We start from the raw sequence: 23,021 nt of genomic DNA, 5'->3' as shown, positions 1-23,021 counted from the left end.
AGGAAAATTGCAATAACTGAGAACATGAAGGCCTCTAAGAGGGTTTTCTTTCGGTACCAGTGTTTAAGCGTGTTATGCTTATTTTTGATTAGCACCAGGTACTAAGAAGCCACGGGAACTAATTAGGGCTAAAAGTTTATTTTGCACGTTAGAAGGTTTTGAGGCAGCTAATTAATATCACTGGTGTCACTTTTTTCAAAGTGTGAAATAAAGAAAGTTTGCTAATTGCTTAAAGTTTTGCTAATCTTATCTTGGCTGTGTTAGATATGAAAGACTTTTGGTACTTGGCACGGGGTTAGTGTGAGGAAGGTAATTTAGGACACTTTTTGGTAGATTAACAAGAAAACTGAAATTCAGAAGACTATATTAAGTGTTTCTCTTAGAACGTATGTATCTCTGCTATATATCTATAAATAAAATATGTTGCCAAGTAAAATATTTTAGAAACTTTGGACCTTCATACACATCAAGATCACTCTGATGACTTGTTTAGGTAACTTCAGACAGCTCATAAGGTAAAATAGGACAGTCAGGTTTGTTTGTTTGTTTGTTTTTTTAACTGGTTAAATCCATTTATTGGTTCAGTAATTATTTTACTAAATCATTATTGTAACCTTACTATGCATAAAAAAAAAAGATCCTCCAACTTCTCTGCCATGCTTTCCCTGTTCTTTTGCTGCCTGTTTTCTTGGTGCCATATTGTCTGCAATGGATGTGTGTGTGCTTGTGTGTGTGCGCTTGATGATGTTTAATGCTGGACTGTTGTGGCTGTCTGACATGGACTCGCTGCATCATTTTCAACATTTTTAAGTTACAAAAATACTAAAAATGGCTCTATTATGACAGGTTGGCACACTCTAGCATAGGTCATGACATTATGGCACTTGGTGGCCTAAAACATGCTGGTTTCACTTCAAAAAAATGTCCCATTTTACCTCAAGGCATTAAGTAGGCTACTCACTCAAAACCATTTCCCATAAAAAGTAAAGTGTGTTGATTACAAGGTAACAAAATGCAGCTCCTCAACTGTTTCTGTTGTACAATTATTGTTTTAGCTGCAGCTCTCTCATTACCAATCTAAGCCCTTTTAACAGCAGAGATCGCACTTTAGGGCTGCTACGAAGTCCCTTCTTTATGCCGACTTTGCATTTTTACACAGAACCAAATGACAGCAGCATCATTCCGCTCCAGTGTGTGAATTTAGGCAGCATGCCTGAATTGTGGAAGCAAAAGAAGCATGACGGTCGTGACATTTTACACAACAGCGTCAGCCTCTAGTGTGACACAGACGCATCACGGCGCTTTATAAACAGTAACAATGGCATAACATGGCAATAACAATCATTTCCTATCTCTAATATATGGTGGCTGATCTCACCTCTGCTTGAAGGGTAAAGAGCTCCCGGACCTTGGTGTTTTCCAATTTTCAGCTTCAGTTCACCTTCTTTGAGTTAGCTGCTAACTGCTAACAGCTGCTTTGTGGGTCACACACATAACACACCATCAAAACGTGACACTCATGCAGCCCATGATCCCATCCTGCTGGCTGACCTGTTTATCTAGACCTTCTTGGCAAGACAACTCCGTCCCTCCATTCTGTGATTGTACTTTTTACACAGAATGGCGAGGCGGCATAGCAGCGTGAAATTCCCACTTTGAAGAGGCAGTGTGAATGTGGCTATAGAATATCATTACGCCACATGGCTTACATTGCAAGCTGTGGAACCAGTGATTTTTTGACTCTTCACTTTGCCCATCCTAATTATCTCAGACTAATCAAGCACATTTGTATCAACAATGCAATGATGTGTTTGATAATTGACATATTCAAAGAGCTCAAGATGTAAAGCCCTATTCGTCCCATACGTATTACCTGACTTTACCCCACACATTAGTAGATTAAGTCACAGGAATCAAAAAAGATTTCACAGTAAATTAACACAGTCAGTACTGCATACATTGTGTTCATATTTAAAACATGAACAAGAGTAGTAAGAGTCTACAGCGTTGCTAGTGGCTCCGTGAGGCTCTCCTTAGGCACAGCTGTGCTTTTAGCTAAATGCTAACATGCTCACAGTGGCATGACATGCTGATGTAAAGCAGGTTACAATGTTCACTAAGTTCAACATTGTAGTTTAGTGCATTAGCATGCTAACATAAACTAATTAGACCGTCATTGCCATCCCTAGAGCCTCCTAGCATGGCTAAAAACACATGCTAATATGTTTCCTGATGGAGTGTCACCTTTTCTCACGCGTTTAATTTAAGCTAAGCATCCAGTTGGATTGTGGGAAGTACAAATGTTGTTTCTGTCTGCCCAGACTAAGTTTTAATTTATATTTGCCTACCACCTTCTTCCTGCAACAACCAAACCCATCGAGACCGATGCAACATTTATATACTATACTAAGATTTTTCATCATCATCTTGTGTTTAAGAAGCAAACAGTTAAGTCATGACAAAACAATATATCTGCCTCGTTTGTCCATGCTGTCTTGTTGTTGTGAGGAATAAGATAGAGGTCACTGACACAAATATCAGCAGTCGTGGGTTGTTTGGCAAAAGTGGAGCCATTTCGCCCACTGAGGACAGTAAACAATAAAGCACTGGTGGACTGGATACCACATCGAAAGAGGGTGGCACTAGACAAGTTGCTATGGAAACAGGGACTGATTCATGGGTCTGGGGTCTTAAGAAGCTCAGGAATATATGATTTGTACAAAGGCGGTGAGTGATAAGTGTCCAAGTTCAACCCGCGCTCTGTGTTGGTGGAGAGCAGGAGTGTTTCTGGCCGACCCTGGAAGTTCAGTTTGTTGTTGGAACAACATGAAGGAAATCTGTGATTTTTTTTCTCTCGAAAAACAAACTTGCTGCCAATAATCTGCACTCCCACTTTGAGGCAGCGGAGAAAATTGATTGCTCACACCTTTTCAAGGCATTGTGAAACATGAAGATGATGCTGCACCTAATGATTGCAGATAGGCGTAGACAAACATCATTTGTGCCCACATGGGTAATGATGTTTGAGAACATTCACAGGTTCCCAGAGAGAAACATGAGCAGGGTTTTAATGTCAGCAGCCCTGGCACCATACAGACGGTGCACAGAGGCTTCTCTATGTGACCCAGTGCTCAGTGTTTCAGATGGGGAGCCGCACATGGCCGGAAATGTCTTGAATCGTCAGGGAGAGAGAAGCCTGGACCAATCAGAGGTGTTAAAAAAAAAATCACATTTTTCATCACTCCACTTCTGCAGCATCTCTGTATCATTTGAAGCGAACAACATATTGAAGCCTCAAGTAATTCAGTAGTCCAATGTTTCACATATTGATCAATCATATATGACAACAGCCTATTTGTAGCACTAACCATTCACATATGGAATTGTCTATCACTAATTCTGCATACACACCGGGCCAGAGCTGCCACTGAGGTCACTGAGGTCATTTCCTCTGTATCGCTTGCACATACTGATTATTTTAAAGGTGCTGTATACATAATTCAAAACGTTAGTATTATAATGAAGCACTATTTGCATGTGCAAGTAGTACATGTGAATCTCTGTGTGTGTATCCCACTGGCTAGACTATCACTACTGCTCTGCACTGCGGTCACACACTGATTACACTGTTCCGCCACCATGGGTCGAGACCAAGTGGCAACCTTTAAGGCTGAAAAATGAAGCCAAAATGGAAGTGCCAAAAACTGCAGTTTTTTGAACGGCCACTTGAGGCTGGCTCCAGAGGCCAGTCAATCCCCTTAGAGCCCCCATAAACACATTTACAGTCTGGTGTAAAAATGGTTTTGGTCTCAAAAGCTAATTTCCTCCTAATTCCTCAACAGCTAATTTTTTATAACTCGCCCATTTATATTTTATTAAGGCTTAAATTATGCATAATTAAGGGCAGCCTGCTTTGAGTGACAGGCTGTCTGCTGACAGTGCCCTCGACCTCTCAGTCAGATCCAGCCTCTCGCCCAAATATGGTCACTTGTGGCTCCAATAAACAAGATAGCTATGGCTAAAATGCCAAAACCAATGCTTTAAAATGGTCCACAAACCAATGGGTGACGTCCCGGTAGCTATGTCCATTATTTTGACAGTCTATGGTCCGGACAGCGTCCACATGGAAGCTTTATGCCCCCCCCAACATTAACACCATTTTTTCTTTCAGCACTGTTGGCATGGTTAGGGCTGTTAGCACCATTAGCTGCTAAGCCACCTCCATGTTGAGAACCATTTGCAGGCAATCCCAGCCCAGACTCTGAATCATAGATCTGTTTTGAATGTCATATACGGCTCCTTAAAGACTGATTCTGAGTCAGTGTTGTTAATTTGACCACTGCAGGCCAATAAACTAAAATAACAGCTTATCATCTTTCTCCACCAGAGTGAAATTCCTGGTGCTGCAGATCATTCTTTATGGCTTCAGAATTACAGAAAATATAATTTAACTTTTAAACCAACACGTAAAAAATAGGATTTTAAAGAATGTGCATCCTTTTGATGGGTATTTGCACGGGGGGAATTCAGACTCAGTATTTCTACAATCCTGACCATGGACCTGCATACATAAACATGCATCCTGTCTGTTTCCAGACATTTAACCACACCTTCCCAGTCCCCTCTTGTATTAGCATTTAGATATATGTTGATTTTGAATATTTCTCCCAATACATGTTCATTTTCTACCAAACGCTGTGCGCCTCACGCTCTGCCAGGGGGGAATGTAGACTGAAAGACTGTTTGTGTCGGAGCATTGCACCAACAGAGCAACACCACAGAACTACAATTCATATAATTGTTGATTTAAATGGTTAAAAGCTCAACATGATTGAGAAAACAGTGCCCTTCCAACATATTCATGTTTGCCCATTCTATGGAGACTTTAAAGTATTAATGTCTCACAGCTCTGATGGTTGGTATTTTAAAGAAAACAAGTAAGAAGTTGCAGCTTCAGATGATAGTTTATATGCAACAAAAGCATTCATGCATTTTTTAGTACTCCAAAACAAAAACTTGGATGTCTGCCGTTCTCTACTCTGACGTCCAACACCACTATTACCGTACTGACTATAATGAGAAAACAGGCTCTAGACAATGCTGAAAGTGATCAAATGCTGCAGCAGACAATACGAAACAATAACTTGTTACAAAGCCTAGTAAAAGCCTTGTTTTTCCTCTTTTTGAAGCGCAGGCGTGATCCACTTCAGTGTTTACAAAACCCTTTGAGAGAAGCTAAATCTGCAGTCAGCAACACTTCCTGCTAACAGTGAGTCCCTCCAGTGACACCAAATGTCTTCAAGATGATATAAGTGTATAAGAGCACCTCAACGCACATTAGCATATCTCGACGCACTGCTGAAACCACTGATAACCTCTGATAACAGTTGCTCAACTTCCATATTTTGTTTATAGCTTTATAAAGGCTTTTCACAGCGAAATGGAAACGTCTGCTGATAAATTCTCGTACCGCGAGGAAATAGAGAGAGTGTGAGAGCAGGCAAGGAAGGGAAACAAAGATTTCTTGTGACTTCCTCACTTTACTCATTTTCATGTGTGTGTGTGTATGTGTGTGTGTGCATGTGTGAAGCCTTTCTGGTAGAGGCTCTGCACCACTGCACCTGCTCTTTAGGCTGCAAGCATGAGCGAGGAGATGCATGTGAAAAAAGCTAGACAGGAAGAAGCCTCATACCTTATTGAGAGCGACAAAAGGTTTCGGCATGAGTTGATTGACGTCAGTTTGGTCAAAGACAGGGCATCTGTGACAAATAATGACAGAAACTGGCCGATCTGTACCTGAAACAAAACCGGCTTTGTTGGTAAGTTGCAGTCAAATTGTAAGACGATGAATTGTATCTTCTATTTCTTGAAAAAGGGAAGCACACCACTTCATACTGTTTGCACAAAACTGTCGCCTTTATATGACTCTTAACCTCTTTGTTGACCTAGCGAGAATAATAACAGCTGTTCCAAAATGCTATATCCGTAGATCATGATAATGTTTCTGTTGCCATTATTTATATGCTCTTTTAAATACTGGTGAGAGAGAGTGAACTAGCAAAACTGTGTCTGTTTGTGCGTGAACGTATGTGGGGGTGAGAGACAGTTAACACTTATTTCTCGTATGTTGGCAGAGTGTCAGCGAGCCAGGAAGGCCCCCTCCCCTGTGTTAATACTGTCTATTGTGAGCGTGTGCAGGGTGGATGTGCTGAGCATTAAGTCTGCTATGGAACTATTTAGGGAAACTTTGGAACGGAAAGTGTGTAAAGGAAAGAATAATAACGAAAGAAAACAGAGGTATAAGGCATTACTCAACAATAAACTGCACGTCAGACCTGCCTGCTGCTTTATTGTTTGAATTCAATACTTGTTTATCAAACCCATTCTCCTCCACAAAGTGTTTCTGTGCACTCACTGACAAGCTGCTATGGGTTGAATATTAAGCTGTCGATTAAGATAGCAGCAGTGTGGGTGAACGATGAGGTTAAAAAAAGACATTTCTTTCTCTTTTTTTTTTCTACAGGTGGCGAGTGGAGCAGACCAAAAGGGAAGCAGCAGGCACTGAAGAGTGCAGACGACTGGACGCCATGTTAGAGGGGTTGATAGAGACAGAGCCTCTCCTGCACAGAGGACTCGAGCTCCAGTGATGATCCTCTCATCCTTACTCCGCAGAAAGGAGCACCATCCAAACACACATCTGCACACCTGGACAGACCCCTGCAGCGAGACACAGCTGCATATTCTCCTCAGTCTTCTTCATTTACACTTAAGAACTTGTTGACTTGTGGTAACAGAGTGTGGCACCTCACAGACACATCTATGAGAGCCCAAGGGTTGATAAAGTTCAAACACCTTAAGTGGTGTGAATGAGGACTGTATTTGTTGCTTTCACTCAGAGGAGTTTATCATCTTTGCACACAGAGCTCTCGTTTCACACCAGCATCATAGAGACCAGGACAGAAATTTAACAGGGAGAGCAGAAAGCTCTGGACCAGAGTGGAGAAAAGATTATTGGACTGGAGTCAGTTTCTCAGGCACCATGCAGTCAGATGACCTCTTCATCCGCAAGTTTCGCCGTCAGAACATGCGGCCGCCTATTGCCACCGTCAACTTTGACCCTAAACGGGAAGCAGGTGTGGTGGAGTGGCCGCCAAGGAGGGAGGCTGATGGAGCTGATGGAGACAGCCTCACTCCCAGCCGTGTGGGGCTGACGCTGAGGTCGGTGGGCCGGGGCCACATCATGCAGAGAAGTAACAGCGATGTAACCTTAGGAGACTTGGACTCCTCCGGGAAGGCAGGGGGGAAAGCAGTCCGGGCAGTTGGTGAGAAGGTGGGTGCGGGGGCTCAGGGGGATGGGGGTGTGCTGCTACACAGGGAATATGGCAGCCTGTCCTCGCTGGAGAGACAGACTCAAGCCCAGGAGCCGAGCACAGACGACCAGGGGCCCCTGAGTCCAAATGCCCTCCGCTTCAAAGACCCTTTCCTACTTTTAGGACTTCAGGGCAACCCTCCAGAGCCTGATGGATTCTTTCGGGGTTTGTCTGTTTCTGTAGGAGACTCCCCAAAACCTGCAAAGCCGCCGAAGCCTGAAGGTCTAAGTAAGAAAACCAAACCCCCTCAGATCCCTCAACCAGGTCCATATGATAACATCGGGGGCGGGGCCTGGGTGAGGAACTTTGCCCATTACGATGTTCAGAGCATCCTGTTTGACCTCACCGAGGCGGCCACAAACAGGGACAGCATTGGACGGAAAAAGAATATCACCTCAGGGGCTTCAGCCGCCTCCCAGCTTCGCCCCCTCTCCCAAGCCTCCCCGTCCTCACCAGCACAGGGCAGTGGAGGTAACGGCGGGAATGCGGATGAGGCCGAGCAGTCGCTGCTGGACGAAGGTGACGGCAACGATAACGAGCTCCTTCTCAGCTGCCCCCACTTCCGCAATGAGACAGGGGGAGAGGAGCAGGTGGGTCTCGGTCGATCCCAGGGGAGGCGGGGACTCTGGTCAAGCCTGCGAACACCCAATGATGCAGTGTCAGTCCTGGAGGAGCCCAGAGAGAGTAACGTCCAACAGCAGGGCAAGAGCAACTACTTTATAGAGCATGCAGATCTGGGAGCCCATTACTATCGCAAATATTTCTACATGAAAGGTACGTGCAGTGCAAGTCAACTTCAATTCTTACCAATTCTGTTTAGTCAAAGGTTACGGTATTGTAACCCTAGTTCTGTTTGTAAAGGTTCTGCCATCTACTGGACTATATGGATAACACTCTTCCCCAATTCACAAGCACCCATTCGCCAGCTGAAATCTGCATAAACATGCTGGCAAATCAGGATGTGCCTTCCCAAATACATGCAGATCCCACAGTATATATAGGGCACACATAATGATCTCCGCATCCTACACCTTCTTCAGCAAGCAGTGCAGGAGCAACAGGGCCCCTAGGTAGAGGGAGCCGCCCGTGCTAATAGAACTAGGGTTACTTTATCGTAACCTTTGTTCTATCTCACGCAGGCTCTGCTCCTACTTGACTCTGTGGGTACAGTGGGTGGAGCCTGATAAATGAATGCCCTGTCAGAATATAACATACCTCTCCTATATATACTGTGGGCACATATTTGGGTAGGTACAACCTACGTTGTCGGCTATTTCTGTGGCCGAATACATGAATTGAGATAGAACTCCAGCTCAGCAAAATGTGAAAGCAGATTGTGTTGCTTGTAAGTCGTGAATCACTTTTCATCTCTGAACACGTCTTTGTCAGGGTATACATTTTCAGATATATCATCTTATTATTGAGGGGCTGTGCAACGGTCATTAGGGAGGAGGGGTAGGTCAGGCATATGTGCTTTTTTGCCATTAATATGTTATTTTGATATGTTAGATGGAGGGTATTGCAGTTAAAGTGAGAGTATAAAGAAAATAATACCATTCAGCCCCCTTTCCACCCTAATAATTTTCATACAGTCCTCATATTTTAATCCTAAGACTGTCACAGTTGTATTTATGTGACTGTATTGTCATCACAGAACACCAGAATTTCTTCGGCATGGACGATCGCCTCGGTCCAGTGGCCATCAGTTTCCGTCGAGAGGAGAAGGAAGGATCCAGCGGAGCTCAGTACAATTACAGAATCATCTTTCGCACCACAGAGGTAACCCGGCACTTTCCTCTTCTCGAAGCCCTCCTCAAGTTCAGTGTGTGTAAAATTGATTTGACTGGATGTGATGACTGTGAATTGTCCCCTCAGATGAAGACGCTGCGAGGTTCCATCTTGGAGGAGTCCGTGCCTTCTGCCGCTCGTCACACGACCCCTAGGGGCTTGTCTCCCAAGAGGCTGCTGGAGTTCATCATGCCTGAGCTGAACCTGCACTGCCTCCGCTTGGCCTCAAACTCCCCCAAGGTCCGAGACACCCTGCTGAAGCTGGACGAGCAGGGGGTGAGTAAGGCTATGTCTGCTGACACCAAAGACTGCTGCATGTGTCAGACAGAAAGCTTCTCAGTACATTGGATATCAAATAGCAGCAAAAAGCTCTTTTTCAAAGGTCAGGCATAAAAAATAAAAAAAATATTGAAAAGCTGACGTTCTGAAGTCAGCACCTCCACAGTGATCAGTCTGGTGTGTTTAGATGTGAAAGTGCAGTTATTATATCTGTTTACTCCTCTCTCAACTACCTCTACCACCGTGCTGACTGTTCACTCACCATGTGGTACAGCAGCTACGTTTGTCTAGTGCTATTTTGCATTAAACCGGTTGGGCGCTATAAAGACTGCGGGAGTGCTGAGGGATGACATTTATTTGTAGGCCAACACATTGCCCTGGTTCCCTCGACAAAAAGCCGATGGGATTTTTCCATTGGAATATTGCAGAAAATAAGATCTGTGGCAAACAAAAGTTTATGATATCTACATGTTTTGTTCAGCAGGATAATCTTCACAAATGAACATGATTTGTAAATAAGAATTTGTTCTTAATGACTTGCCTGGTTAAATAAAGGTTAAATTTAAAAAAAATTGTTTTTTAAAGCATACAGTAACTGCAATCACCAGAAGTAAAAAGCTAGCGTTAAGCTATAAACGAACTACATCACGATTGCAGGACTTCATTGTTGTCACCACAATGAGGCTGTAAAGCCGTGCTCGACATGATGATGCTCTATAGTCTCATTTAGCCACTTAACAACTGTCTTTTTAAAGACGAGTAAAGGCGAAATTTACAAGAGTGGTATTTATTGATGTATTTGATGTTGTGGAAGAAAACGTGAAAGTCTCTTAAGCTTGTGTGAACCACAGATTTTATTTCATACATCCAACCAAAAACACCCATAGACTTCAAGATGAGGGAACCACAGGAGTGCTAAAATGCTAACTCACTTCAGCGTTTTAGGACTCATTCCTGCACCACTCTATTGGAGACACCAGCATAACACAGCCCCACCAACACAATCAGTTATTTGAACCTTGCCACAACAGGACCGTTACTGGATCCCTGCTACAGCATGATGTAGAAATGATAACATTATAATTCAATATACACAAAAACGTAACACCCTTATCAGTAATGAGACTTTAACCTTACCTTAACCTTAACCGCCTCTCCTTCAAGCTAACATTTCTGCTAAAAGTTAACGTACCATAGGGCGAAGGGCCTGATCATGCATTGATCGGATGCACTGACCAGCTATATGACTCACTGGGTGAATCATATAGCTGGTGGGTGGGTCATGTAGCTGCTCCAGGCGCTGCAATACCAACATTACATTTGTTGTCATGGCAAAACTTCCCTCATTCACACGTGTTTTGGAACAAGCTATCTCGGCTTGATGTTTTGCCCATTATTATTTCGCATATTTGCATTTTTTATTTACACAATTTATATATCTTTCTTTTGGATGTGTGCTGCTTTCTGTCTGGCACCTGGTCGTTACCTTTTTATAAAGTCCCGACCTCACCTGTGTGCTGTTGTTTGGTGGGAGCTACACATCCAGAAACATCCTGGACGCGTCAAAATACAGGCAGGAGGCAGAGTCTCTACAGATAAACACAGTGCCCCACACTTCTAATGGGTCATAAGTGATAACTGAGGGGGGATTACTTTGTATGAGTCCATGCATTGTATTTTTCGGAAAATCCTGCATACATTTAAGCCCTGTCACATGAATAGAAACTTTACTTTTATGACCCTTTACATTTTATTGCAGAAGTCACTGAAAATTTAAACCCACACAACAGATAGCCACTATCTCTCCCTTTGAGGTTAACTGCTTCAGAGAAGGAACTTTGACGAAATGTTTGAAGCTTTGTGCAGCCTGAACTTTGCCATAAAAGATGACAGGAATTGGGAGTTTTGATAGTGGAATGCGTGCTGTGCAGGTGTTTAACATTTATCAACAGAAGATTTTTCATGCAAGCTTTGTGAACTGTACTAAGATGTCAACTGATCAGTATCCACCATGAGATGAAAGGTCTTGGCAGGCTAATTATAAACTCTGCGCTTCTCTGTTTTCTAATGTAGCTGAATTTCCAGCGAAAGGTTGGGGTGATGTACTGCCGGGCCGGGCAGAGCTCAGAGGAAGACATGTACAACAACGAGAGCTCGGGGCCGGCGTTTGAGGAGTTCCTGGACCTGCTCGGGGAGCGTGTGCGGCTGAAGGGCTGGGAGAAATATCGAGCCCAGCTGGACAACAAGAGTAAGCTGAAAAAAACAAACAACGCACTACATCTCCATCTATTGGCTGTATCTCACCTTGTCGCAGGGCGATTATCCGAAGGGCATCAGTGCACCACTGAAAGCCTAAGATAACTCCTATCTGGCCACATGTAATCTGAGTAATGCCTGCAAAATAGCATAGTCACTGCTGATTATCTCGGAGCTGTTTTCCCCTCAGTGAGCGGCAAGGAAGAGCAAATGGGACAGATTTCACAGTGACTGTGACAGTTTGAGTTTAGTCTTTCATTCAGAGACGTTGACTGATTTTGCTAAATCCCTATCTGGCTATCTCTTTGTGTTTCTGTGTGTGTTTCTGTGTGTCTTTTGCCTTTGTAGCGGACTCAACAGGGACGCACTCCCTCTACACGCGCTACCAGGACTATGAGATTATGTTTCATGTGTCCACCATGCTGCCATACACAGCCAACAACACACAACAGGTAAAAATCAAACCCATATATGTATAATAACAACAGAGATCTGACATGATTTCCTCTGCTGCCTTTTGTGTTGCAGAATACTTTTTTCCCCATCTGTTGGAATTCACAGAATGAGATTTTTCTTCAAACGTTTCACCTCTATCCGTAAAAGAAATTGCATCAGTCTTGGTACAACCTTCATTACCCATCTCTGTTCAGACTGTCATGCTTTGGTAAATGCTTTAGAAAAAGCCTCTGTACTCCGCAACAAGCATGACATAAAAATCCTGCCCCCCAGTGTTCACTCCCACCATGAAGGTATTCACTGTCGCCTCTCAGCCAGGCTTCCCGTTCGGCTGACTGTCGGTTCTTTATATGCAGTCTGCGGTTTAAGCCTGTTTGCTGTTGCCTACAAAGAGACTGGACATGACATGCTAATATAGATTAAAGGTTTAAATAAAACAAAACGTTGTGGTGGTCGACTTTTTGGCTGCAAGAGCTTCGGATGTCTTTATATCTCGATTGTTTTTTTACTCTAGTTTCAGATCAATTTATTTTTTGAAGGAAGTGGTGTCTTTTCAGTCATAAAAAGTTTCTCAATGCACAATCAATGAACTTTAAGTTACAAAGCTGCAATTTACCAAGCGCAGCATTGCCATGCAGGTTTATTTTAGAGAATACTTACAGCAGCTTATTGTTATTATTTTTTCATTTCACTCAGCTTCTACTGTTTTTAACAAGTTAGCCTTGTTTTGTTTGGCAGCATTTATTTTTATCATTTCATTTATTTGGATACACATTGGTTGTTGCCTTGGAAACTACTCTCCTATATAGTCTGTATCCAGATAAGATACATAGGCTAAGTATTGGATGTGATTTTAGCATGTGCAGGATGATGATGCATGAACCAACACACTGTTGGCAGAAATAAATTGGTGGTGTAGCCAATTTTGTTGCACAAAAATGAAAATCTCGCAAAGGACCATGTCTCCCAACAGTGTGACAGTTTCTTCCCCAGGGCCATAAGCACAATGAACTCAAATAAGCACTGAGAGACTCATCTAAACTGCCACGTATACATGTGCAGTATGGTACTAATAATATTTATTTCTTCCACCTATCCATGTGCAGCACCGTTTCATAATGTTGTTATTAACCCCCCCCTTTTTTTCCCACATTTTTATACATTTAAATTATTATTTATCTTGTTTATTATTTGTTTTTGTGTTTAATAGCTTGTGCACCAAATTAGAGAATCGCCTGTTTTTGTTGTAAGCAGTACAACGACAATAAAGGCGTTGTCTTCTATTGTTTCTTGCCCCACTGTCAGGGCAAGATGCCCCCTGTCTGAGACAAACTCAAAACAAACTATCTTTACTAACTAAACAAACTAAAATCCCAGGCCTGCCTTTTAACAGATTATCTTAAAAACATACACCCGTTTTTTCAGGCTAAGTGTTTTTATTTTAGCACCTCTCCCTTCACCAAGCTTTCTAAAAATGTTGGCTAATTCTAGACAGCTAGCATTACCAATTGAATGACTCTCCCCACCATGGGCATCACAATGGGGGGAAAGTGGGACTGATTAACTAAGGCGCCAAAGGGAGAGGGCCCTGGAAAAAGCCTGGAATGCAAAGTTTGGTTTTATTAATATCTAAACTACATTAAATAGGTGGAATAAATCGGTTGATTAAAGACTAAACTTTTTATAAAAAGAGTGGAAGCTCTCTGAGGCCCCTCTCATCCCTTAAAGGTGCAAAATGGTTAGTCTGCCCCTGCACTAGGATTCATCTCTAGAGCTGACTGAGTGACTGCTTATGCTGCTGGAGCCCAAACGTACACTGTCATGTCTTTCCCCGAGAGGGAAATCAGGGCTCCCAAAAAAAAGAAAGAAAGGAAAGGAAATGGAAAGATAGGAAACTGACAGTATAAAAAAAAATATCAAAAGGTGTGTGAGAGAGAGATGGATCAAACGCTGCTTATGCACAGGGCCCAGAATTCTGTGCTACGCCCCTGCTCCCCACAAATCCCCCATTATCATATAGGCCTATATCAAAGCTTTTTATTCACAACTTAATATAAATACATACATCACTATTGTCCAGTAACAAAAGATTTGGCCAATATACCCTAAAACGGTCCTGGTGGAATAAATCTCAGTAATACAGCAATCCACACGAATGTCACAGTTCACCAGAGTGTCACAATTCAATACCTGTGTGGACAGTAGATGTAGCACCATCTATTTATTAGGAGAGAAATTAAAAGGGAGTGTTGGGCATCGTATGACTGCATACGGTAAATAATGTAGTTACATCATCTAACAATAAAATTATATCCAAACTAACAAAACATTAAAATGAAATCATTTAAAAGAGTTGACAAGTAAGTGGCTTGTTCTAATCTTAGTTCACTATAAAGACTCTCACCTGCTTGTTTAATAAAATCTCTCTGTGTCTCTGTTTTGCTTCGCCAGCTGCTGAGGAAGCGACACATCGGTAACGACATCGTGACGATCGTGTTCCAGGAGCCAGGCGCCCTGCCCTTCACTCCAAAGTCCATCCGCTCCCATTTCCAGCATGTCTTCATCATCGTTCAGGTCCATGAGCCCTGCACTGACAACACCTATTACAGGTCTGACTCGATCCTATCGCTTACACTCTGTTCAAAATATACTCAGACATTTAGTGGAAAATAAATAGATCTTTTCACCCACAAAAAAAGATCTTACCCTCCTTTTACAGGCTGAAATCTCTTGAGAAAATAAATTTGTGGCTAGAGTACATCATAGTAGTCGGAAATAAATCTGTGCCCCACTGCTGCAGACTCAGTGTAAATATTCTGGAGAGCACTACACAACAGTCAAGCGCTGAAAAACAAGACGTAGATCGAATGTTTGTGCTGCAACCTCTCTCTTACTCTGTCATTCCTATTTTTTCTCTCCCCTTCTCAGGGTGGCTGTGACACGCTCTAAAGACATGCCATTATTTGGCCCACTGTTCCCCAAGGGCGCCCGATTCCCTCGCTCGCCTGCCTTTAGAGACTTCCTCCTGGCGAAGGCAGTGAATGCTGAAAACGCTGCAGAGAAGTCAGAGAAGTTTCGCTCCATGGCCACCCGCACACGACAGGAATACCTGAAGGACCTGGCTGAAAACTATGTGACCACCACGCCCATCGACTCCTCCACCAAGTTCCCCCTGCTCTCTCTGGGAGGCAAGCGCAAAGACAAGCTGAAGGGCGCCAAAGGGGCTGAGCTGCACAGTGCAGGGGCGCTGGTGTGGGCTGTGGTGGTCAACAGTGGAGATGATGGGGAGGTGGGAGAGCACAGGCTCCCCTGTCTGCTCGGGGTGTCGGCCGAGTCGGTGGTGCTCATTGAGAGGTGCACACGCAGGGTGGTGTTTAACTGCTCCTGTCGAGATGTCATCGGCTGGAAGGCAGTGACAGAGACTAAGGAGGGGGGGCCCTGTTTGGATATCTTCTATGAGCGTGGGGAGTCGGTGTCAATCAGTGTGATGGAGAGCCAGGCGGAGGATATCCGAGAGGTGGTGCAGAGGCTAGAGGTGGGTGATTGTGTCCGGGTTTTAGATTTTGCAGTGGGCGGTCTATGTCTTTCTGATTCATTCATCTTCTTCTGCTCGTCTGCAGCTGGTGACGCGGGGCTGTGAGGCTCTAGAGGTCACCCCCCTGAGAGATGGAGTCGGGCAGCCCGGCTTCCTCATGAACGAGGAGGGCTTTGTGACGGAGCTGCAGCGGTTCTGTTACGCCGAGAGTGGAGGCCTGCAGCTGTGGGCTCGTGTAGTGCGGCTGTGCGGACACTCGCTTGTTCACCTGAGCCCTGAGGAGAGGACCAGGCTGCTCCGCACTGCGCACAAGATCCACATCACTGTCATCCCGCCGGATGAGAACGGCAAGCCTCGCAGGTGGGTGAGGCTGCAGATATGAGATGGAGGAGGACAGGGAGGAAGAGAAAGCACTAACAAGGGCACTTTTGGGGTCAACAGACACAAGGAGAAACTGGAGAGGGGGCTCGTGGGTATAAAGCGTGCTCCAGAAAGCAGAGAGTAGTCCCAGTGAGGGTGTGAGAGAGAGGCTGACTGTAAATAAGGAGGGGGGGGTCAGTGGGACAAGTCGGTTCAGGAAAACAAGAGAGGTGCCACTGTGGGGTCACAGCTTACTCTGCTGTTGATGACGGCCTGCAGTCAGTGTCACACCAGCTGGCTAACAACCAATCAATCCCTCTAATGATCTTTAATCACACTGGCACAGGCTGTCCGACTGTTAACAGCACACTTTCCACTCAGCTGAAGTCAGGGAGAGGGCAGGGACAGCTGCAGACAGGATGGTTAGAATAAATAAAACCAGTATTTAACTGGACACCTCTGCAGCTCTTCACTTTAGAGCATCATTTCAAAAGTGGCAGCAGAAGCATCCTCAGAGAATCCCACTGGTTTATTTATATTTCAGTCCTGAAATGCTTGTTCTGTGGTAACAAAGCACAAATGCCACCAAGATGTCATAATTCTTGATTTCAAAGGACAATAATAGACAAATATAGCACTTTTCTTTCTATTTCATCTGTGATTTTGGCTTCGAGATTAATATATGACTCAGCAGTGCGATAAGAAGCTGGACGGAGAAGAGAGGTGTGATGGCTTTCTTCTCACCAAGTATGTTGTTGTTTTACATTCTGCAGAAGTTTCTCCGAGCTGTACCAGAAAGCCATCAAGGACGTGGAGTGCAAACCCGGCGAGGATCAGTCTGGAGAGGCCTGGGTGCTGGATGAGAGGGAAGAAGAAGAGGAGCAGGAGGAGCAGCCGGAGGAAGCGAAGGAGGACAAGCTGAAGGCGGGTGGGGTTAATGAAGCGGACATAACGGAGGTGCAGGTGGAGGCCGAGGAGGGCGAAGGGCAGTCGTGTGATAAAGGGCAAAGCGAGAGAAGTCACGGCTCGCTCCTCACGCCGCCCAGCTTACCGTTGTTACGGGCCACTTCACTGCAGGACCAACCAGCCAATCAGAACCAGGAGAGCAGCGGCTCGCAGCTCACACGCAGCTGCTCTTTGGAGAGACAGCCGTCCTACAGGGACACGTGTGATGGGTGAGTGTTACTAAAGCTGATGTCACTTTTCATTCAAGTCGCCACAGCCTGACGTATGAGTGATATGTGGGCACTGCACAGAGAGAGAGATGATTTAAACAAGAGGAAATGCTCCTTTGTGAGGTCTTACTCATTACATCTGCAGACGGGGAGATATTTTCGCCGAAAATATCTTCAAACAGAAGCTGACTCATCACAATTTAATCTCAGAGTTAGTGCGTCACTTTTCCAGCAAAGGACAGGGCACGGTGAGAGGACACCGAGCCATGTGTCACTCTGCTTCACTGAGCTGTGTTAGATTAATGCAAACGTTTTATGTTTCACAGTAGAGAAGTCACTGAGATGCTCCTTTTTCAATTTTAATGCTTTTTTTTGCCCTTTTTTTAAACCCTGGCGTGTAACTGTTTGGAGGGTTGTGCAGCAGATCTTAAACTCAGTAGTAAAAAGTTAAAATGACAATGGATTTCCAGACAGTGGCGCTTCCAAGAAGGGACCAGGGGGTCGGGCCATTGCTCCCTGATACAACTGCACCCCTTCCATGCATGTTGACAAGTGAGATAAAATCCCAAATCTGAAAGCTTTATTTACCAACCACAGACTGTATATGTTTCTTTACATACAGACTGTTTTCTTTTCACTGATTGGGACAATAAACAAAAAGGGAAACTACAATAAAACTGGTTTTGCATGAGATATATGATATGTACCGTAAGAATATGGCGTGTGTGTCCCCTGGAAAGTTAAACATCGTTGGCTCATCATTAACACGAGTCAGTACAGTATTGATCAGTAGCACAATCACATTACAATATGGCATTATTGGGAAAAAACCAAGGAGCTTCCCCTGGACGGTGAAGAACCATCGTCACTGACATGAGTGAAAACAGCGTCTGGTGTCACAGCGGACCTTGCAATATAAGATAACAGTAATTTCTATAGGAATATCCTACATATTTCTGAATTGGGGTGTATTTTATGAACCTTAAAATACAAGGTTATTATCTACCGGCAGTCCCCGGGGACTCCGTGATGCCCTGCCACGTTTACCAGGAAATGGCGGTGGCACTGAGCTTCAGACAGCCGAGGATGAGAGCAGGTGGGCGGGCAGACAGGTGTCAGATCTGTGCAGAGTACCAGAACAAAACACAAACACATCACCGGCAGTATGATAATGACATCCAAAACACAAGTTTCACTCTTAGTGGTTTCTGTGACGTGAGAAGTACTTTCAAAACTGGTAAAGTCACCCGACACCACTGTTTCTGGTTGTTCACAGTCACTCCCTTCCATCTACATCTGGGCATCTAGGGCAGCGGCGCTCCATCAGATTGGCTGAATATACTCAAATGCAGGGTGTGAATGTGTAGCACGTGTAAATATTAGTTTATTTTATTTCTTTACTGCACATGTTGATATCGCGATGGAGGTAAATTTTAGAGACATTGTGCAGCCGTATTCTTTACAATCAATGTGCTCCTTCAAATTAAAGCTGGATATTTGGACAACCAGCAATGAATTGCCAAACACACTCAAATACATAACACATTAAAAAAAGGAATGTTGTGGAGCTCAAAACTGTACCGCTGTTAGTCTTTACACATCAGATAATTCATAATATTAACTGTAAAATTAAAAAACAAAGTATATCAGCAAGCGATTCTTTAACTCTCCGTGTTGTTTTCAATTAGCCCTTGAACAACAGCATAATCAAATTCCTGAAATTCAGTTATTGCTTTTGGTTTGCCACCCCAAGATTGTCAGTGGACCCATCTGGTCAAACCTATGAAAACATTCCGAGGGTGCCACTGTTTCCACACCATTTAAATTGATGCCAAGTAAAGTAAATGGCAACATGAAAGTGCATTTGTTTCTCCTAAACAATCACTTATATTATGGTTTACACTGTGCACTATTTGCTCATCTTCTTGAGTGTCAAGGTCCCTCAGTCACATGAAAATTTTCTCTAAGTAGAGAGAAAAACACATATGTAAAGGCAGGAGGACATGTATGTGTCCGCCTGACAAATAATTCGAAGCAAACCACAACATTTCACCACGAGAACTCTAAAAAGCCACTACAGATTGAAGAGGAAATTACGCATAAAGGAAAAATATTCATGAGGATGATATTAAACTCTGCCGCTCACCAAAATTAATTTGACTGTTTTTATTGTCACGTAAAGCAGAACTGAATTATTTCACCGAAACCGCATCAGCTCTGATATTTTTGATAGATGATTTTGTGAGAGCAGGAGAGCAAACATCAATCAGGCCTAAATCTGTGCCATGCTGGAGATTACTTGTCTAAGTGCTCCAGTTTCTGATTTGACCTCTGGATTGGATAAAAAAAAATGTCATGAAGCATCAACAGCAGATTTGCTTTGTGTTTTTTTCCCCCCCACCACCACCTCCATCATCACCACATCTCTCCCTCCCTGCCCGGTGGACAGGCACGTGTACGACAACGTGGGGCTGAAGGGGGAACGCCACATCTACGAGAACATCGGCGAGCTGAGAGACGCCACACCTGATCTGATCCTGGCTGTCAAACCCAAGGTTCCCCTGGAGGACGAACAGGTGACAGGCTGAGACGAGAGGACATCTGAGTGGTTTCTCTCCCAGCACTCCATCCCCTCTCTGACAGTGTCGTTTCCCTTCTATCTGCTATGTCTTCAGTTCATGGGTGCCGAGTTTGGCGATGACAAAGCTTCGGTGAGTGACTCGTCTTCCCGGTTGTCATGTGTAGACCGAGCTGAAAGAAATTCACGAGCCCTCAGTCTTCATAACTCCATCACCAAGAGTAAGTACTTCACTATTCCTGCTATTTTTCTTTTTTACAATTTAAATTCATTATTTTAATATTAATAATATATTTATAATCCATTAACAGAAGGAATGGCAGCATGTTTAATAAAAAATAAATTCGTGTTAATGAATTAGGAGACAAAGAGCACAAAGAGGTATTATGACCCTGATCATAGACTCAAAACAAAGCTCCCTTTTCAGACACAACAGCTGACACGACTGCTCAAGTGATGCCAAAAATGGAACAATTACACATGTTTGCAAATCATCTCTGCCTGATTTGAGCCCTCAAAGTCCTTTTTTCCAGATTTTTTCTGCCTTAAACCCCTCTCTTCATTATCCTCCCTCTGCTCCCCACTGCATCCCCTTTGTCCCTCCTCTTTCATCCACGCTGCCCCCTATCCCGCTAATCTAATATCACCCCTGCTCTGCTGCCACCCCCTGCCAGGGCTGGGATAAAAGGGGGACAGATGGGTAGTGGGAGGGGTGGAGTTTTTAGGCAGCCCCAAATCAAGGAGCCCCTCTTACACCATCTGCTCTGCCTCCGCTGAGACTATGAGACTCATCATTTAGCCGCCATAAGAACACACTTGCTCATCCTCTCATCTGATTCTCTGATTTTTGTGTGTGTGTGTGTGTGTGTGTGTGTGTGTGTGTGTGTGAGGGGGCGGCCTCTAAAGCCTCTGATTGTTTCACATCACGTTCTTTCACAGGAAGTCTGTTAAAGTGCATCACAACTTTAAAACGAAAGGGTAAAATTCAGGGCCTTAATAGAACTTAAAAAAGAAGAATTGTAGCATGTGAACATTTTTTTTTTTTAATTTTTAAAAATGTTGCATGCAATTATTTACCAAAATTCTATTATGTTAAATTATAATTAGGTTATTGTCTTACATCTTTACTTTTATTTATTGTATTGTAATATGCTGCCTTAAATTCCATGTTGTCAGCAGATCTTACCAGGTCAAAAACATTCAGTGAAACCTGCAGGCATTATTAAATACATAACATTTCCTCCTTACCCCTCTGTATTCTGCCCCTCAATCTGACCAGCATTAACACAGCAGCATCCCCCAGTGGTGGCTCTTTGTTACTGTAGGACTGCTGCTCAAACGTCTGCAGTCCCACTGTTCTGCTGTATTGTCCCATAACAAAGCATGATGAATCTCGACCTCTTTCTCTCCCAGTTCTCTCAGAGACGACCGATTCGACTGAGGAGGAGTGGCAGTCCATCGCTGACCTGGCCACAGCCTGCCGCAGCATCCTGGAGGCTTTGTCACGAGAGGGTGAGGACCTAATTTCACATATATATATATACACACATCACTTAGTGTTTGGAGATATCAGCCATAGAGATGTCAGCCTTCTCTCCAATATAATAAAACTTGATGGCACTCAGCTTGTGGTGCTCAAATGGTCAAAAGTTACATTTGAAAAACTCAGCAGCAATGTCTCTTTCCAGAAATCATGACCTGGTTACTCAAGATAATCCACGGACCTTGTTGTGAGCAGTTTCATGTAGGAACTATTTTCTTCCAACTGAATTGACCTATGGCTAAGCACAAACTATCAACATTCAGTGACCGGCGCTATGGCAGGTGTCACAGTACACGGCATTTCTCAGGAGGCAATTGATGATTTTTGGGGACATAACGATCAGATGTCATTGAGAAGTAACCAAAAGGGCCTAAACTACACATTGGAGGGATATATTCATCATTCTATTGTTGAGAAGGACGATGAAGAGCTTAAATTACGAGCCAAAATTTACAGGTCACAGTGTCGCTTGTGAACCGCATCTCGTTGCTGTCACCATCAAAGACAACAAGTTAAAGTGCCACTGAAGTTAAGGTTTTTGGCTCAGAATATGAGAAAAGGATAACGGCCTTTTTACCATCTTTACCAAGAGTGTCTCTCCGTTAGTTTGGTGCTACAGTATTTACACTGAATCATTCAGCATAACGTTTGCCAACCTTTGTTATCTCTGCCATTACAGATAAGTTAATGAAGCTAAGCTCCAGAAGTTAACGTTAGCTTAACTAGAGCCCTTTGGACAACAGCTAACAATGATGTACGATCACCAAAGTACAAAACTAGAACAAAATAGGCTAATGAACTCCCAGCAAACAAGGTGACATGATGAACAACGCAGCTAGGAGCTAACGTTAGGCTAACTTTAGCTAACGTTAGCTAGAGATGTTAAAGATAACTTTATATTTCTTTCCAGCAAAGTGACAATATGTTGCCTCAAACACAATGTTGACTTACCTTAGAACAGATGTAGACATCATTGTTAATCTTATTCACGTTGAGTTGATGTTGTGGTCTAACGTTACCACACAACTTTATCCAAAGGAGACACTTTTCTCGGTTGAGTGGTTTAGGAAAGGGTAAAAAATACACCTCGTCGCCCAGCCTCTCAGGATACCTTGTGTCAGAGTTACATGTACCCCATGCACACCGTTTGACCATTTTTAAACTTCAAATCTCAGAAAAAAATCATAAAACTGAACGAAACTGACTTCTGTAATGCATTTCAATGGACGTCCAGGCAGAGAATGTCGGAGTGTATGGGAATGGCTATACGCACTGTGATTGGCTCATCGCGTTTGAGGGCGGGACTTAGCCATAGGTCAATTACATCCACCGAATCACCGCGCAGAAGGAAGTGTACGTCTACTGCTTGCTCACCTAGCACCACTGAGCTAGCTAACGTTACAGCTCAGAAGAAAATAGTTAAACTACATTAAACTGTTCACAGCAAGGTCCGTGGATTATCTTGAGTAACCGGGTCATGATTTCTGGAAAGAGACATTGCTGCTAAGTTTTTTTAAATGTATTTTTTTGCACGTTGAGCACCACAAGCTGAGTGCCATCTAGTTCCATTATACTGGAGACAAGGCAGACATCTCTACAGCTGATATCTCCAACACTCTGCAACTCACACCGGAAAAATTAAGATTACAAAATAGCACTACAGATAAGAGGAAAGATATGT

The 23,021-nt window shown here is 43.6% G+C and overlaps 1 protein-coding gene across 8 annotated transcripts in view; it reads left to right on the top strand.

Moving 5' to 3' along the window:
* zmp:0000001168 (signal-induced proliferation-associated protein 1) overlaps positions 1-23,021 on the top strand; it is a 49,027-nt gene that overhangs the window by 19,101 nt on the left and 6,905 nt on the right. For 7 of the 8 annotated variants that reach the window (XM_050038537.1, XM_050038523.1, XM_050038552.1 and 4 more), the window contains exons 2-13: positions 6,524-8,144; positions 9,025-9,149; positions 9,246-9,434; positions 11,511-11,685; positions 12,042-12,145; positions 14,601-14,758; positions 15,078-15,684; positions 15,770-16,044; positions 16,818-17,219; positions 19,669-19,795; positions 19,895-20,018; positions 21,211-21,309. In XM_050038537.1, the coding sequence (XP_049894494.1) occupies positions 7,040-8,144; positions 9,025-9,149; positions 9,246-9,434; positions 11,511-11,685; positions 12,042-12,145; positions 14,601-14,758; positions 15,078-15,684; positions 15,770-16,044; positions 16,818-17,219; positions 19,669-19,795; positions 19,895-20,018; positions 21,211-21,309 (3,490 nt within the window). In that variant the 5' untranslated portion in view covers positions 6,524-7,039. Of the gene's footprint in view, positions 1-5,649; positions 5,820-6,523; positions 8,145-9,024; positions 9,150-9,245; positions 9,435-11,510; positions 11,686-12,041; positions 12,146-14,600; positions 14,759-15,077; positions 15,685-15,769; positions 16,045-16,817; positions 17,220-19,668; positions 19,796-19,894; positions 20,019-21,210; positions 21,310-23,021 lie in introns of those variants that run through there. The other variant, XM_050038529.1, reaches the window with a different exon arrangement.

The sequence above is a fragment of the Epinephelus moara genome, chromosome 3, assembly GCF_006386435.1.
Source record: "Epinephelus moara isolate mb chromosome 3, YSFRI_EMoa_1.0, whole genome shotgun sequence".
Classification (NCBI taxonomy): Eukaryota; Metazoa; Chordata; class Actinopteri; order Perciformes; family Serranidae; genus Epinephelus; species Epinephelus moara.
This window is presented reverse-complemented; position numbering and strand designations above follow the sequence as displayed.